We start from the raw sequence: 13824 nt of genomic DNA, 5'->3' as shown, positions 1-13824 counted from the left end.
TCACATTCAAATAGGGGGTTTCAAATTCGAATGTGTGAATTTTGACACAAAACAAAATTCGAAAATTTTAATTCTAATTTACCATTCGACCCTTAATAAATCTGCCCCATAATTTTTCCACATTTTCCTGGTTTTACATTTTCCTGGGCTTTTAAAACATTTTCCTTATTTGTATAAATGTTCTCACCGATTCTGCTTTTTCTTTATAAAGAAGTCACATTTAAAAAAAAATTGGTAATTCTTTCTTATCGTTGTTTTTTGAGCACTGCTCCTTGCAATTATGTTTGTTACTATTAAAAGGGAGAGCATGTAACACCTACACTATGTACACAACATGAACATTTAATAACATTTAACACAGTTGGGGTGGATAAATATAAGCACGTGCACACCTGAGCCCTTCAGAGGTAATTAAACCAGGTGCACGGTCCCTAAACGAAACGATGCCCCCGAAACGTTGTGATGCTAAAATAAACACGTGAGGGGCTTGTCCCCTGTTTGAAATTGCCATGAGTGCCGGTACCTAATTCTTTGTTCGTGGATGAATATAAAGCAATACAACACATGGTATTGAAAATCTGAAGTGTAGTACCACAGGCAATGATTACAGTAAGCAAATTTAAATTTACCTTGAATAATTTTACTTACTATCTTCCTGGCTGCTATTTGTAGAAGACTTCTTTAGGGTTTGGATCTCCTGTGACAGCATGGAAAGACGGTCTGACTGACAAGGGGTATCATCTTCAGGATCAGGAGATTCCTGCATCATTTCCTCAATTTCTTCAATCACCTTTGAAAATATTGAACAAAACATTGAAGACACCAAAGATGAAAAATAATATAATACAGACTGCAGTGCATTTTGATAAAACCTGAAAGTAAAATGCATTAAAGTGGGAATGTATGTCACTGATCAACACAAAACAGTGCATAATGTAAAAAAGTTGGGGCTACAAATAGTCAAAACACGTGATTTTTTGTCACACAACAAGGAAGTACAATTTTTCCCCTTTCTCTAATTTGCATATGCAAATTAGGGTTCGGATTTGGTTTGGTATTCGGGTGAATCTTTCGTACAGGATTCGGGGGTTCAGCCAAATCCAAAATAATGGATTCGGTGCATACTTTGTAGAAACGGATTCATGGCTTCCAAAAGATAACTAATTTCCTGTAATACGAAACATCACCCAGTTATCAGCAATGAGAAATACTGTATTTACCTGCTCAGCTGTGAAAAGTGGCTCTTCATTTATGCAAGAGACAATGATTGAGTGCATATCTAGTTGCTCTCTTAACTCCTCATCATCAGACAGGTCAAGATTTAAATTGTCATTCACCTAAAAAATAAACATGTCCAAAATGTCGACAATAAGGTTTAGGATTTAATGGTCTCCCTTAAAGGGGAAGGAAACCTAGTTGGCGCAAAAACACTCCCCCCCCTCCCGTGTGTTGCCCACCCTCCCTCCCCCCCCCTGGCCTACCCGTCCCGCTGGGCAAATGCCCCTAACTTGTTACTTACCCTTCTGCGCAGGTCCAGTCCAGGGAGTTCACAGACGACATCTTCTTCCACGCGATCTTCTTCCTGCTTTGAACGGCGTTTTGGCGCATGCGCAGTAGGAGCATTTCGCCGGTACGGATCTACTGCGCATGCGCCAAAAGTCACGAAGTACTTTTGGCGCATGCGCAGTAGATCGTACCGGCGAAATGCTCCTACTGCGCATGCGCCGGTCAAAGCAGGAAGAAGATCGCGTGGAAGAAGATGTCGTCTGTGAACTCCCTGGACTGGACCTGCGCAGAAGGGTAAGTAACAAGTTAGGGGCATTTGCCCAGCGGGACGGGTAGGCCAGGGGGGAGGAGGGAGCCTGGGCAACACACGGGAGGGGGGGGGGGAGTGTTTTTGCGCCAACTAGGTTTCCTTCCCCTTTAATGCAAGATATACAGTTAGTCAGTATAATTATGTGTATATATACTGTAAGAGTATGAACAAGGTCGGTTTGTTCTAACGAAATTCCACCATCTGTTTCTGCTCTCTCTCCTGATTAGGCCACACCAGTCTGACCAATGTAATATGCAAAATCGAAGTAGGATGGAGCACACAAAATAGCAGCTTTTACTGCAAAAGATTTATTGAGCACAACATGTTTCGGATCTTCACTTGAAAAAGGATCCATGAAGATCCGAAACATGTTGTGCTCAATAAATCTTTTGCAGTAAAAGCTGCTATTTTGTGTGCTCCATCCTACTTCGATTTTGCATACTGTAAGAGTATCTGAGTATGGAAGTATAAAAGTATTTCAGTAAAGGAATATGACAGTATTGCACGGTAAAAGAGTTTAAGGATATGCAAGTGTAAATAGCATGTGAGCATAGTAGTATGGTAGCATACAAGTATTTGGGTATGGTAGTATATGGGTATGAGAGTATGGAAGAGACATATGAGTATGTGGGTATTAGAGTAAGAGGTATTAAGCTCATGTTTAATAGAGTTGCTGAGGCTAGCTGTATTTCTTTGCAACATTTCCATTTTTTATTGACCAGGTTTTTCTCCTTGTGAATTTTTGAAAAAGGTTCGGTGAAAATGGCTATGGTAAACACAGATGAAAATATACTGAGGCCCTGACAGTTTAACTATGTTAAAAAAAAAACTATTGTTGTGTTTTTAGTAACATGATGGGACCCCAAAAGACCACAAGGTGAAAATGTAAGCATTCTGGATTTATTTTTGTGGTATGAGTTTATTTGGCTTCATGCAACAGATAATACAAACATGAATACTCATCTACACTGTAGTAATAGGTTGCCTAATGAATGGCAATGGATGTTTAGGCACACACTGAGGAAAAATGAATGGGGAGGCTTCAGACGGGGTAGTTAGCAGTTAAGCAATTTTTATATAGATATAAAAGGTTGAACTCGACGGATATGTGTCTTTTTCCACACGTTCCATTGTACTTGGCTTAGTACACAGTGAGTTTTTTCCCCCTACATCACCTCTAACATTGTTCTGTCTGAGCAGAAAAAACAAAAGAAGGAAAAAATCACAATCTGTGAGGTGTTAAGATATTCTAGGGCTCATTTACGACCACAGAAACCAATGAAAATAGTTGCTGTGAAAAAAAGGCAAGAAGCAGGACTTGTTGCAAATCATAAGCACACCATGTTTTGAGCTTTCTGCTCTTTATCAAAAGTAACTGAGCCTTTCTGCACTTTGTATACTGCTTGGGGCATTGTAAATGAGTCCTATGGTGATGAATAATATTATAGAAAATGTAATATGTATGACACTCAGTGACATCATGGACAGAACCACAATGACACACCCAGATATGTTACATCACATCCTTGTGACCTATAAAGCACTGTACAGATATATCTGTTAACCAGAAAGCTCTGAATTACAGGAAGGCAGTCTCCCAGAGACTCTATTTTAATCAAATAATTTTAAAAAAATTTCATGTTTCTCTGTAAGAAAGAAACCGTATCTTGTACTTGAGCCCAACTAAGATAAGATCAAAGGGGTTATTCACCTGTAGTTTTAGATGGGGTCAGAGCCCCTATTTGAAAGGTGGAAAGAGTCCGAAGAAAACGACAAATAATTAAAAAACTACAAGAAATAATGAAGACCAATTGAAAAGTTGCTGACATACTAAAAGTTAAATGAAAGGTGAACCACCCCTTTAATAATTTTTTAGAAGCAAAACAATGCTACTGGGTTTATTTAGTGTTTAAATTATTTTTAAAGGGGCGGTTCACCTTCAGGTTAACTTTTAATATGTTATAGAATGGGCAATTCTAAGAAACTTTTCAATTGGTCTTTATTATTTCTAGTTTATAAATTATTTGCCTTTTTCTCCTGACTCTTTCTAGCTTTCCACAGGGCGTCACTGACCTTGTTTTTAAAACAATTGCTCTGTAAAGCTACACATTTACGGTTATTGCTACTTTTTATTACTCATCATTCTGTTCCGACCCTACCCTATTAATATTCCATATTCTTATTCAAATCAATGCACGAGTGGTAGGGTAATTTGGACCCTAGCAACGAGATTGCTGACACTACAAACTGGAGAGCTGCTGAATAAAAAGCTAAATAACTCAAAAACCACAAATGATAAAAACTAAAAGCCAACAGCAAATTGTCTCAGAAAATCTCTCTGCATCATACTAAAAGATAACTCAAAGGTGAACAACCCCTTTAGAGGGGTTGTTCACCTTTGCATGAAATTTTAGTATGATGTAGAGAAAGATATTCTGAGATATTTTGCGTTATTAAGCTTTTTATTCAGCAGCCCTCCAGTCTGCAATTTCAGCAATCTTGTTGCTAGGGTTCAAATTACCCTACCAACCATGCACTGATTTGAATGAAAAGCTGGAATATGAATAGGAGATGCCTGAACAGAAAGAGGAGTAATAAAAAGTAGTGATAACAATACATTTGTAGCCTTATAGATGATTGGGGTCAGTGACCCCCATTTGAAAGCTGGGAAGAAGCAGAAGAATAAGGCAAAATAATTCAAAAACTATAGAAAATAAATAGTGAAAGCCAATTGAAAAGTTGCTTAGAACTAGCCATTCTATAACATACTAAAAGGTGATCTACCCCTGTAAGGATTTGGTGCATATGTCACTCTCTCTCAGAAATGACACCAACTCAAAACTTTCAGCAGAATTTCAGTCAATTTATAGCAAAGTGCAAAAGCACAACAATACTGGTGTTCTAGGAAAAATGCTGCATTGTGGGGGAAAAAACATGGCAATTGCACTCAAACTGCACTTGCAATCATAAATGACCCCTTCGGCATCAGGGGTTTTCCCTGAACAAGAAAAGTTGGTTAATGATTACTTGCTATTCTCTGTACTTAGGAAAATTAGGGCTTCTACGAACGAAAACAATATGAAGTGTACTCACAAATATATTGGGAAAAGTATATGTTAAACCCCAACTTGTGTTGAAAAAAAAGACTTTACATTTTACCTTATTTCACAGAAGAAGATATAATTAAACTAATGAGTACAAATTGCTTAAAAAGTGCTTGGCAACCAGTGTGCATACATGTGGAAAACCTGAAGCCGATATTGAGAAGATTAATCCCTGCAGCTGTTCTTTCCTGAGGCTGTATAAAACTGACATTTTAAAAAATAAGGGCCGCCCCCTGGGATTGTAGGATTCACGGTGCACATAAACAAACCATACATGTTAGGTCACATGAGCCAATTAACAGACAGTGTTCTGTCTTTTGCTTCCACACTTCTTCCTGTTACAGTAAGAGTTGAAGTATTTCTGGTCAGGTGATCTCTGAGGCAGCACACAGACCATCACAAAATGGTTCAAGGCGAGAGATGTAATAGGGTAATATTTACTTAAATATACATTCCAGTTTGATAAGATTCTTTAATATGCCACTTAATATGATATAAACTATCTGTTGCTTAAGTATTCATTTTGGAGGTAAAGTTTTCCTTTAAACTCTAAAACATATGGGTTGTCACTTGTACTTCTGGCAACATATGTGATTAATACAATAGTCAAATAATACTGTAATAAACAAAAGAAACGTACATATATAAACATATAAATTAACTTACTGCTTTATCCAAAAGGTTCAGGGTTGGAAGATGAAGAGCCCTTGCGTGAGACTTTTTCCAGTCAACAGGCATTACATTGCCATAGTTATCAGTCAAGGCATTCCAGATCCTGCAATGAAAATTGTTCACTGTTAATTCAGTTTGTGGGGCTTTATCGCTCAATTTTAAAGAATACAGACTACTGTAATTTGAGAACAAGTGCAATAATATTTGTACAGGTATGGGATATGTTATCTGGAAACCAATTATCCAGAAAGCTCCTAATTATGGACATAGGACTCCATTTTATCCAAATTTTTAAAAAATGTATTTAATTTTTGTCTGTAATAAATACGTGTATAAGATACACAGGAGAAACGTTAACATTCTATAATTAGACTTATTGGATATGGTCAGCAACATCATAGAGCTTTTCATATACTGACCAACCAGGTTGCTTTGTATTTTGAAAATGTCTAATATTACCAATCCTCCGTTTTCGGATTTAGCAGAATAGTGAACCCTAATTTGCACAAATAAATGTTAAAAATCTTACACTGCATTGCTTTGAACAATTGAAGTGTTCAGTGTAGGGATGCACTGAATCCACTGTTTTGGATTCAGCCGAACCCCCAAATCATTCGCAAAAGATTCTGCCTAATACCGAACCAAATCCGAATTTGCATATGCAAATTAGGGGTGGGAAGGGAAAAACATTTTTTTACTTCCATGTTTTGTGACAAAAAGTCATTTGATTTCCCTCCCTGCCCCTAATTTGCATATGCAAATTAGGATTTGGTTCAGCTGGGCAGAAGGATTCAGCCGAATCCTGCTGAAAAAGGCCGAGCCGAATCCTGGATTCGGTGTATCCCTAGTTCAGTGTGCACCCCAAAGAGTGCCAATAGCAAACTTTTTTATGAAATACATAAATGATGGGTACAAAGAAGATTTATTTTAAAGGACTGTAACAAAAAGTTGCATACTTAAGATTCAAAGGCCAAGGACATAAGGTAGATTGCAAATCATGCCCCACAACCTATATTCCACACAACAGACAACTGTATTCATAAAAATGCAATGAGACTTATTACAGCACAAGGATTTAGGATTTAAAGAATTGCCAAAGTGAAAATTTAAATTTTGGTCTTACACAGAGTCTGGAGTGAAAAACAAAAACATTCACAGCATGCAGTTGCCAGTTAGCAACCGATCAAGTCTTTTCATTCAATTTCTAACTTTTAGTAGAAAGTTTAAATATTAATTACCGATAGGTGCTAATAGCAACTGAACCGATATTTGCAAATCTGATGATGTATGAGTAATTGATGTGACTAGAGATGTAAGAATCCAACACTGCTCTGTAGCCCCTGTAGCTTGCATTTGTTGTGACTACTTGCCATGAAGAAGATGCCTATATACTGCCTGTATTAAGTCTGCCCTGGTCTATTCACCACACGGCCTCTCAAATCCTTGTTCCAAAAAGCAACTTTCACTGCAGCACCTTCATATGAAATCTGGTACAATCACTAGAAGGGCTACCATCCAAAATGTTTGGTAGTCGTGAGTTGAAGATTGACACCATAATCTCCACATTCTATTAAAGGACCAGTAACATCAATTTAAAAAAAAAAAAAAAAAAATTGGTATAGAACGAGAAAAAAAAAACCACAAAGACAAATTAAAACCCTGGCTATCTCCAATAAGGAAGACAAGGAGTAGAAATCGAGCGCTGCACGATGGATCTCCTTTTCTGAAGAGGAGCGCAAGCAGAGTTTCGGTAAGTTATTTCTTAATAAGGACTTAGCGATTTAAAAGTTTAATTTGTCGTGTTAAAAAATAAAAAAAAAAATTGATGTTACTGGTCCTTTAACTATTATTTTTATTGTGTTGCTGTCAGGTTCAGACAGACAATGTGTGGATTCTGGCATGTGCTGTAAGATGCCATAGACGGTGAATATTTAATGGGCTTGTGGCCTTTGTGTACTCAAACGCAGGGGCCTATTTTGAACCCCAGTCAAGGCTTGAGTGTAGGGTTGCCATTTTTTTAAAATGTATTACCGGCTGCTGGGGGGCGGGTCACAAAGGGGCGGGTCGTGACGTCAAAAGGGGCGGGTCATGACATCAAAAGGGGCGGGCCGCGCCACTGTCGCTAGAAGAAGTAAAAGATAATGTAAGTTCCAGGGGATTGTGGGCAATTGGGGGCAGGCTGAGGGCTCCTTTTAAATGGTATTACAAATTTACAGGCAGCTACAGTACATTGCCGGTAAATTTGTAATACCGGACCCGGCCTCGGCAGGTATTTTACCGGCTAGGTAAAGTGATACTGACACGTTCCTATAAAAATCATAGGAAGGTGTCAATATGAAGAAAATGCTGCACACAAAATATTTCCCTTCTAAGCCCCCCCCCCGCAAAGCTGCCCCAAGCCCCGCAAAGCCGCATTCACCCGACCCACCTAAAAGATCTCTTAAACTGTTTCCTACATCTTCCGGGTTGCTTCACTGACGCAGGGCTGGGGGCGGCGCGATCCTTCCATTCGCTGATTACGTATCACAACAGGACTTCAACCTATGGAAGGATCGCTCGCCCCCAGCACTGCATCGGTGAAGCAACCCGGAAGATCAGTGCAGGGAGGGATTCGGCTGAGAAAGGTGCACAGGGCTGGGGTGGATTTAAGGGGGGCATTGTGTAGGGGCCTTTGCAGGAAATATTTTGTGTGCATCATTTTCTTCATACTGACACGTTCCTATGATTTTTATAGGAACGTGTCAGAATCGATTTAGGATGAAAACAGGAAGTCTGATACAGAAGCCCATGTGTACACATTAGAAGGAAAGAAATGCTGTGGTTTTTTTTTTGACTCAGAGCAGCATTACTCAGGGTTTACTGGTGTATTCATATAGACCTTTCTGATAAAGCTTACTTAGTTTTAGCCTTTGCTTCTCCTTTAAATAGTCTGTTTGTTGCTGATGCATATATTACTATTTGCTTCCACTTACTATACTTCCTGAACTGTAATGGTCTTGCTTATATGTATGTTATTAAATATCAATTAAAAAGTTACCTTTAAAAAAAAAAAAAAACAAAAACAAAAAAACATCAAATTATAACATCAAATTATTTTAGCAAATTGCAGAAGGCTAAGGATACCAAGGCAGCTCTCCCTGTGGTTTGCCACTTTATCTTCACTTCCCTGATAGCTCTTATGAACAGTCAGAAAAGGAGACATTAGGGGGCATCTGAAGTCAATGTGAATCACGAGCACTGAAACCTCTAAATCAAGTAACTTCTGGAAAATACCATCTCCTAAATTTTCTGGCAGTTAATCAATTCAAATGCTTTAGCAGCAGAGAAGCGTATCTCTTTTGTTTCTGTATACGCCTACCCATATTCACATTCTGCTGCTGCTCTCTGATTGCTAGGGGAATTATGCCCTGGCAACCAAACAGCAGTTTAAATTCCAAGCCAGAGAACTTCACAACAAAAAGACATGAAAAAAAAAACTAAAAATTAAGATTAATAGTAAACAGTCTGAGGTTGATGTACTGGAAACACTGCGATGTATGTATGACATATGGACGTATGCTCACACCTCTGTGCTTAGGAAGAGATGGATCACACACTTGGGAAATAAATCTTTATCTGACCACAACTACCATGTCAGTTTCCCTAAATATTTGCTGTCTGCAGGCTCAGAAACTGTGCATCATACTGGAAAGAGGCAGATGGTTTAAATGGAGAAATCCCATTAATTTACCTAAAGCAGCTGGATCTCTTGAGAAGCCCTGCAAACACATCACTTTACTATGACTTTGTGACATTTCTGCACAGCTACAATATGTAAGCGGAGGTTGGTCTCTTTTTACGGCCTGTAACAATCCCAACAGCTCAACCAGATTTTCAGAGAAATTTGTCATATATTATGCCAATAGGTGTTGGAACCAGGGCAAACTCAAGCCTGGGATGGATAAGAACTGGACCACAACTGGAGGAGGAGTAGGAGTCAAAGCATTTATGTAGTGAGTCCAGAGTCCGGGGGAGGGGACGTTTATGGATGGTGGCCCTGTGAGAGTGTCTAGCCAAACTGGTCAATCTCCAGTTGCTTGAACCACACACACTTATAGCACAAGAACCCCAATATATTAGCCTGGCTGAATTAGCACTTAAAGGGGTTGTTCACCTTCCAACACTTTTTTCAGTTCAGTTGGTTTCAGATTGTTCATCAGAAATAAAGACTTTTTACAATTACTTTCTATTTTCTATGTGTGACTGTTTTTTCTAATATTGAAGTGTAAAGTGTCATTTTTCACCTTCTAAAACCTCTCTGGGAGGGGGTGTCACCGACCCTGTAAACTAAATAGTTGACACATTTCTTATCTTTGTCCCTGCTGAGCAGAATCTCTGGGTTTCATTACAGGCAGCTGTTAGAATTGATACAATAGTTACTAATACTCCAGAGATGCTGCTGAGAAATGTGTCAACCAAATGTTGCAAAATTGTAACAGTTAAGGGTAGGACTACTCGGACGTTTACGGCGCGATCCGACGTGTTGCGAAAAAAAGCCTGCGTCAAATCGCATGCGACGGGAATAAGGTAATTGAATGCATTGTCTGATGAAGTCGCAGCGTTGATCCGATACGACACGACTGTTGGATGCAGACGCTGCACCTGCATCGTGTCGAGTTGCATCAACGCTGCTACTTCATCCGAAATTTCTATCTCTTACGTTATTTCCGTTGCATGCGTTTTGACGCCGGTGTTTTGTCAGTGTGTCGGATTGCACCAAAAACTTTGTGTAGTCTGCACCTGAATTACTGAGCTGCCAGACTGAAACACCAGAGACACGAACATTCAACTTTGATTTTGTGAAAATTATAAAAATAAAAACGGAAAAAAGTGTTTGGAAGGTGAACAACCCCTTTAAGGAAAGGTAAAAGATCTGCCTTATTGGATGCCATTTTTGTGTCATGCCAACGACCAGTAAAAGGAAAGCACAGAGGAGGACCCTGCACAGAAACTGTAGCCAATCATATGCTATGGCTCTCACCAGATAATTCATAATGCCCTAACTCAGATCCTTGTGCCCTCCTCTGAATAAACATCACTAAATGGGTGGCTGTACCATAGATGCCAACAGTTAATGGTGCCAGAGGGTGAAGAGCCAATTGGGCCCCTCACAAGAATGTTCTTGGGCTTCAGATTGCTGTATAGAGAGCTAATGAGCAGCCCCATGCCCTGGCACACAGTCAATGCCACAATGGGTTTTTTTTAAGTCCATTTGTACCCGCAGTGTTTGGCAGGGAGTGCGGCCATGTACCAGCCTGATGTCTATGGCAAATTCTATAGCAACTATGTGGTCACAAAGAGAGAGAGAACAGCACAATATTTGTTTGGGATGAAATAACATTTACCCTTTATACTCAGCGCCCATAACACAACACTTTACTCGCTCATAACAAGGCACTTTACGCGCTCATAATATGGCACTTTACTCGCCCATATTGGCTGGGATTAGGGGGTCAGAGCGGGGGCAGCAGCAGGGAGAGTAGTTGGGGGGGAGAGTAGTTGGGGGGGGGAGAGTAGTTGGGGGGAGAGTAGTTGGGGGAGTAGTTGGGGGGGGAGTAGTTGGGGGGAGAGTAGTTGGGGGGCAGAGTAGTTGGGGGGGAGATTAGTTGGGGGGGAGATTAGTTGGGGGGGGAGATTAGTTGGGGGGAGAGTACCATAGATGCCAACAATTAATGGTGCCAGAGGGTGAAGAGCCAATTGGGCCACTAGTTGGGGGGAGAGTAGTTGCGGGGGGAGAGTAGTTGCGGGGGAGAGTAGTCGCGGGGGAGAGTAGTCGCGGGGGAGTACCATAGATGCCAACAATTAATGGTGCCAGAGGGTGAAGAGCCAACTGGGCCCTAGTTGCGGGGAGAGTAGTTGGGGGAAGACTAGTTGCGGGGGGAGAGTAGGGGGGGGAGTAGTGGTGGGGGGAGAGTAGTTGCGGGAGAGATTAGTTGGGGGGGAGAGTAGTTGGGAGGGAGAGTACCATAGATGCCAACAATTAATGGCGCCAGAGGGTGGAAGAGCCAATTGGGCCCCTAGTTGCGGGGAGAGTAGTTGGGGGGGAGTAGTCGGTGGCAGTGCAGAGACTCTACTCACTCATCGTCCTTCATGATTCCCTCCTCAGTGATGGGCCTGACAGGGGCGATGGTGCCGGTGCTGTAGTTGCGGAAACACACGCTCAGCTTCTCGTCGAACTCACTGACCAGATCCTCCATGGACTTGAAGCCTCCCATGATCTCCATAGAGAAGCCGTTGTCAAACTCCGCCAGATCCTCCAGCGCCACCACCGCTCCGGGGCCCTGGAAAGAAGCCTCACTGGAGGGCGGGTTGGAGTTCACCTTGTCCAGGCGGCCGCTGTCACTGCTGGAAGCGGCTCGGAACTCGTAGAAGTCCTGCCAGTCCTCATCGAACTGGGCGAGCGGGGCCGCCATGTTCCAACTCCTGGAGCCCCGGTAAATTCCAATAGACTGGCCGGCTCCGCTGCGCGCTCCCGATACGAGTAGACACGGGACAGCGCACTCCCGATTACAGCGGGCACACGGGGCAGCTCGTTCTCGATCAGTCGCCTGGAAAACGCCTGCAATGCCAGGCGCACCCCTTCCTCTGACAGGCTCCAAGCTCTGGCTGTCGGCGCGCTAGTTCCTATGGGGGACTACGGGGCTGGTGCATTTCCCTTCCTCTTATTTACTCTACTCCCATAGCGGCCCCTGACTGCGCTTCAATGATGGAAAAAGGAAACGTGGGAGGGGCGTGTATCACGTGCTGAGGGTGACGCTACTCTGTGTGAGCTGTCAAGGGAACAGGAGTCAATAGTACTGTGTCAGAAGACTTCCAGCCTGTGCTGGGGAATGGCAACCAAACGCCCCAGTCAACCCGGCCGTCCAAGTCGCGCCCCGCTCCCTGCGCGGCCGTGCGCAATCGAAGACGCGCGTGCGTGAACGAGCGCGTTGCAACTGCGTCAGCACCCGCTTAACCCACCTCAGACAGTGGTGGACTAGGGCTATGCTGTTTATGAGATACCTGCCCCCTAGTTCCCGCAATTACTATGTAACCTCATACCACCCCCTGAAATACGTTTTGTATTTATTTCATATTTACATGAATCCTCAAATATGTTCGGTTTTGGGGATGGGGGGTGTCCTGGTGTATTGTGTGTATATATAGATATATATTTATAATACACAAAAGCCATGAATATCTTGTAAATGTCTGATATCCTTATAAATGGTGAGTTCTGATGTCATCAGTTATAAATGGTGAGTTCTAATATCATCAGTGATAAACGGTGAGTTCTGATGTCATTTCTGTCACATGACTCACTGAAACGTGTGTATTATAATAAATAAAGTACCCCCTCCAACCTTGTGCTTTTATATGGTCATGAAAATCCTGGGTAACTTATAATATCCTTATATTTTACAAGAGGGGGTACTTTATTCACTGTATATATAGACCATAGAATATGCCAAAGAAGGGTGGTGTTTTGGATTTTTCATTTGGGAACACGTCTGCCCCTAGGACTTCATGAGTTTGATGTCACTTGCTATACCTGAAGATGATAAAGTAGAATACCGGCTTTAAGTACTTAAAATATCTCTACTGGGGAGTTTTCAATAGAGAGAATAAGTGACGGCTTTTACAACTTGTAACTAATAATATGTGCAAAGAGGTGAATGTAAATGACTTTGGAATTATATAAGTTTAATGTGATATGCTATACACTGACTTAATGAATATTGTTAAACTTGAAATATTACTTAAATTTACAATTTGTGATTTATATAATAGAATACAAACATCCCACAGGGGCAATTTTGGGATCATACTAAGAAAGTAGGGTTAATCCCTTTTAACTTTTGATTGGTTTTAAAGAAAAATGAGTGGGATCAATAGGGTTTAAATACCACATATATGTTGTTAACAGAGACACCTATGACTAAGCGCCGGAGGGTGCGAAACGCGTACGGTGGGCCATGTGGGGTCAGTATGTATCTGAATTTTAATGTGAACTTAAATAAAATATTTTTTTACTGAAGAAAGAAAGCCTTGGGACAGATATCTTTTGATATAGGAATTTTTGCATAGAATATGCCAACCATGTAGGTCAGCACAGGCCTGAATCCTGAAAGGCAAGTTCTGAGGCGTTTGTGTGCGAGTAATGGAGTATATTGTTCCCTGGGTCCCCAAACAATGAGGAAGACAATTTCTTCT

General features: G+C 41.2%; 1 protein-coding gene across 2 annotated transcripts in view; it reads right to left on the bottom strand.

Moving 5' to 3' along the window:
- Positions 1-12558, bottom strand: part of fez2.S (fasciculation and elongation protein zeta 2 (zygin II) S homeolog) — a 28280-nt gene extending 15722 nt beyond the window's left edge. The window contains exons 1-4 of one of the 2 annotated variants that reach the window (XM_018265159.2): positions 11710-12558; positions 5587-5695; positions 1221-1337; positions 649-790 (exon numbers count right to left, since the gene is read on the bottom strand). In XM_018265159.2, coding sequence (XP_018120648.1) covers positions 649-790; positions 1221-1337; positions 5587-5695; positions 11710-12044 — 703 coding nt within the window. In that variant the 5' untranslated portion in view covers positions 12045-12558. The remainder of the gene's footprint in view (positions 1-648; positions 791-1220; positions 1338-5586; positions 5696-11709) is intronic. The other variant, XM_018265160.2, reaches the window with a different exon arrangement.
- Between the last annotated feature and the right edge of the window lie 1266 nt (positions 12559-13824).

Source organism: Xenopus laevis, chromosome 5S (genome assembly GCF_017654675.1).
Source record: "Xenopus laevis strain J_2021 chromosome 5S, Xenopus_laevis_v10.1, whole genome shotgun sequence".
NCBI lineage: Eukaryota > Metazoa > Chordata > Amphibia > Anura > Pipidae > Xenopus > Xenopus laevis.
Note: the sequence above shows the minus strand (reverse complement) of the source record. Positions and strands in the feature narration are given on the sequence as shown.